This window comes from Glycine max, chromosome 15 (genome assembly GCF_000004515.6).
Source record: "Glycine max cultivar Williams 82 chromosome 15, Glycine_max_v4.0, whole genome shotgun sequence".
NCBI lineage: Eukaryota > Viridiplantae > Streptophyta > Magnoliopsida > Fabales > Fabaceae > Glycine > Glycine max.
The window spans coordinates 33,544,586-33,547,160 of NC_038251.2; the positions used below are offsets into that span (position 1 = coordinate 33,544,586).

At 35.6% G+C, this 2,575-nt stretch overlaps 1 protein-coding gene across 1 annotated transcript; it reads right to left on the reverse strand.

Annotated features, from left to right (window-relative positions):
• Positions 1-205: 205 nt before the first annotated feature.
• Positions 206-1,645, reverse strand: LOC100787995 (momilactone A synthase). The gene is made up of 2 exons (XM_003546584.3): positions 1,436-1,645; positions 206-1,170 (listed from the first exon to the last, which is right to left on the reverse strand). The coding sequence occupies exons 1-2, from the start codon at positions 1,471-1,473 to the stop codon at positions 399-401; spliced, it is 810 nt and encodes a 269-aa protein (XP_003546632.1). The 5' UTR covers positions 1,474-1,645; the 3' UTR covers positions 206-398.
• Between the last annotated feature and the right edge of the window lie 930 nt (positions 1,646-2,575).

Genomic DNA, 2,575 nt, shown 5'->3' on the forward strand with positions numbered 1-2,575 from the left:
TATAAATTCTATTAATTATATATTATACCTGTATTTTTTTTTTCAATTCTCTCTGGTTAAATGTAAGATAACATGATGATGTTCATCAAACATTTTTCAATGCAAAAACAGCTGCTAGCTAAGAGTGAGGCATATATATTCATATAATCCTATAAAGTTTTCTGAACTTCAGGGCGATCGAATCAAAGTCACGAAAGCCAAAACAGCACGAATATAGACACTTTACTACACACGTCCACGATAATCAGTAAGGCAGGTATCATATCACCCTGTATTAATTTTCCTTCTTTTTCTTCACACATGCTAACAGCTCAAGTTTCTGAACTACAGGGCCATCGAAACACAGACACTTCAAACACCAACAATAATTATTTAAACTTTAAAGACACAGACAATTTTTACTGAGACTGCCCAAACACGGTAAATCCTGCATTTACATCAGTGTACCCTCCATCTATCACAAGATTGTGACCACTAACATACTTGGACTCATCACCTGCCAAGTAAAGAGCAGCTTCGGCCACATCGTTAGGCACAAGATGAGCACCTTTTAGGTTTGAATATATCTCACGAATTTTGTCTTCATCAATATTGAAATATTTCTTACTTAATGGTGTGACAACAAGATAAGGAGACAAACAATTTACCCTAATACCATGTTGTCCAAGCTCCACCGCAGTGTTTTTTGTCAGCCCAATTAGTGCGTGCTTTGAACTTGTGTAGGCATGTGTAGCACCTCCACCTATGCATCCAGCAACACTAGCTGTGTTGATTATGCATCCCTTTTTAGCAGGAATCATGACCCTTGCAGCATGCTTTGTTCCCAGAAAAGGACCAACCAAGTTAACACCTATCACTCTCTCAAAATCAGACTTGCTGTTGTCAACTATGCTTGTTTTGATCTCATCAATTATGCCAGCATTATTAAACATGATATCGAGTTTGCCATACTTGGAAACCGCTGTGTTCACACAGTTTTCAACGTCGTTTTCGTTTGTGGCATCGCAATGGACATAGGAAGCGGATTCTAACTCTTTGGCAACAGAGAGACCCAAGTCGTCTTGAATATCAGCTATGACTACATGTGCTCCATGCTTAGAGAAGAGTCTTGCAGTGGCTGCACCTAGACCACTCGCACCACCAGTGATAATCGCCACCTTCCCCTCAAGCCTGCATGGCATTGGCATGTTATGCTAGCAAGTCGTACATATTCTATTTTAGGTCTGCTAATTAGATAAATTTATTCAAACAAATATTTCTAAAAGAAAAAAATAATAATAAAATGAAATATACGTTATTTCATAAGCTAAAATTAACTCATGGAGAAACTCACTTTATTTTCTCTTCTTATTTTTTTGTTTGAGAGACAATTTTTTGTATCTACTTATCTATCTATATGAAAATAATGAGGAGAAGTTAAAACTAACTTCCTTACCTTCTAAATGGAGCTGAAACCGAAGAAACACTAGCCATGATTGAGTTTTTCAAGATATATGTAGACAAGGAAATAAAGATATGTTTTAGAGTGCTTAATTAATTGCTTATGTGGTCGTGAAGGATGTGCCTTTATCTGAAGTTGGCGTTGGTCTTATATAGAGTTCACTCCCATGCAATGGAAGTTCGTTCGGACCCCACTTTTTATTGCGAAGAGAAAATGTAAGTGAACTGACATCAATTCAGGAAACCGTTTTCGAATTCTCTACCGGATTGGTCAGTGTGTGCACAGTGCAATAATTGCTTTTTCCTCATTAGGAAGCAAGAAGAGAAATGAGAGAAGTGCTTGAATATCATTGTAACGTAATACCTACGTACGTGGATTTATGTTTCCACCGAGGATAGAAGTGATAAGAAGATAACAACAAAAGAATATGACGAGGGATTCCCGTAATCTGTAGTCAGAAGAGGATAAATATTGTAACCGACCCATGTCTTCCACGAGCAAGTAGTTGACTTAATTTCGCAAAAGGTCATGAAATCTAAGTTATGTTTGTCCTTTTGTGTCATAAAAGCAAAAAATTATTAAGTAATATAATATCATCCATAGTCTCAATTAATTATATTTCTTAAATTAAAGATATATTCATTTTTAAGATATAATTATTGGTCAGAATAATAAATAACATGATGGATGGTCCGAGGACACAACAATTTTTCAATAAAAATATCTTGAAAGCTCAATAACATATTTAGCATATATCATATAATTTTTTAATTTTTTTCTTCTAAATTTTCCAACCCAGCCAATTCTTGATATCTCACGTAACTGATTCATGTAACTTTGTCCTCTTATAATTTAAACCAAAAAAGAGTGCAAGTCGTATTTCATTTTCCAGGTGTCCCACGGAGCATACTTGGTTACATTACTACAAAACGTGGTGGAACCTACAAAAATTAATTGTAAAGTTTTGATTCGATAAGAAACTTCCACGTGGCATTGTAGTTTTTCACTTTTTAGATGAGTAGCGATTTTGCAACCCTTGTTAAAATTGCTCTTATGCAATATGCATGTCTTGCATGCACGTTTTAATTTTATAGAAAAGGAGGCAGTGGGTGGTAGCCGAGGCTTCTTCTCTTT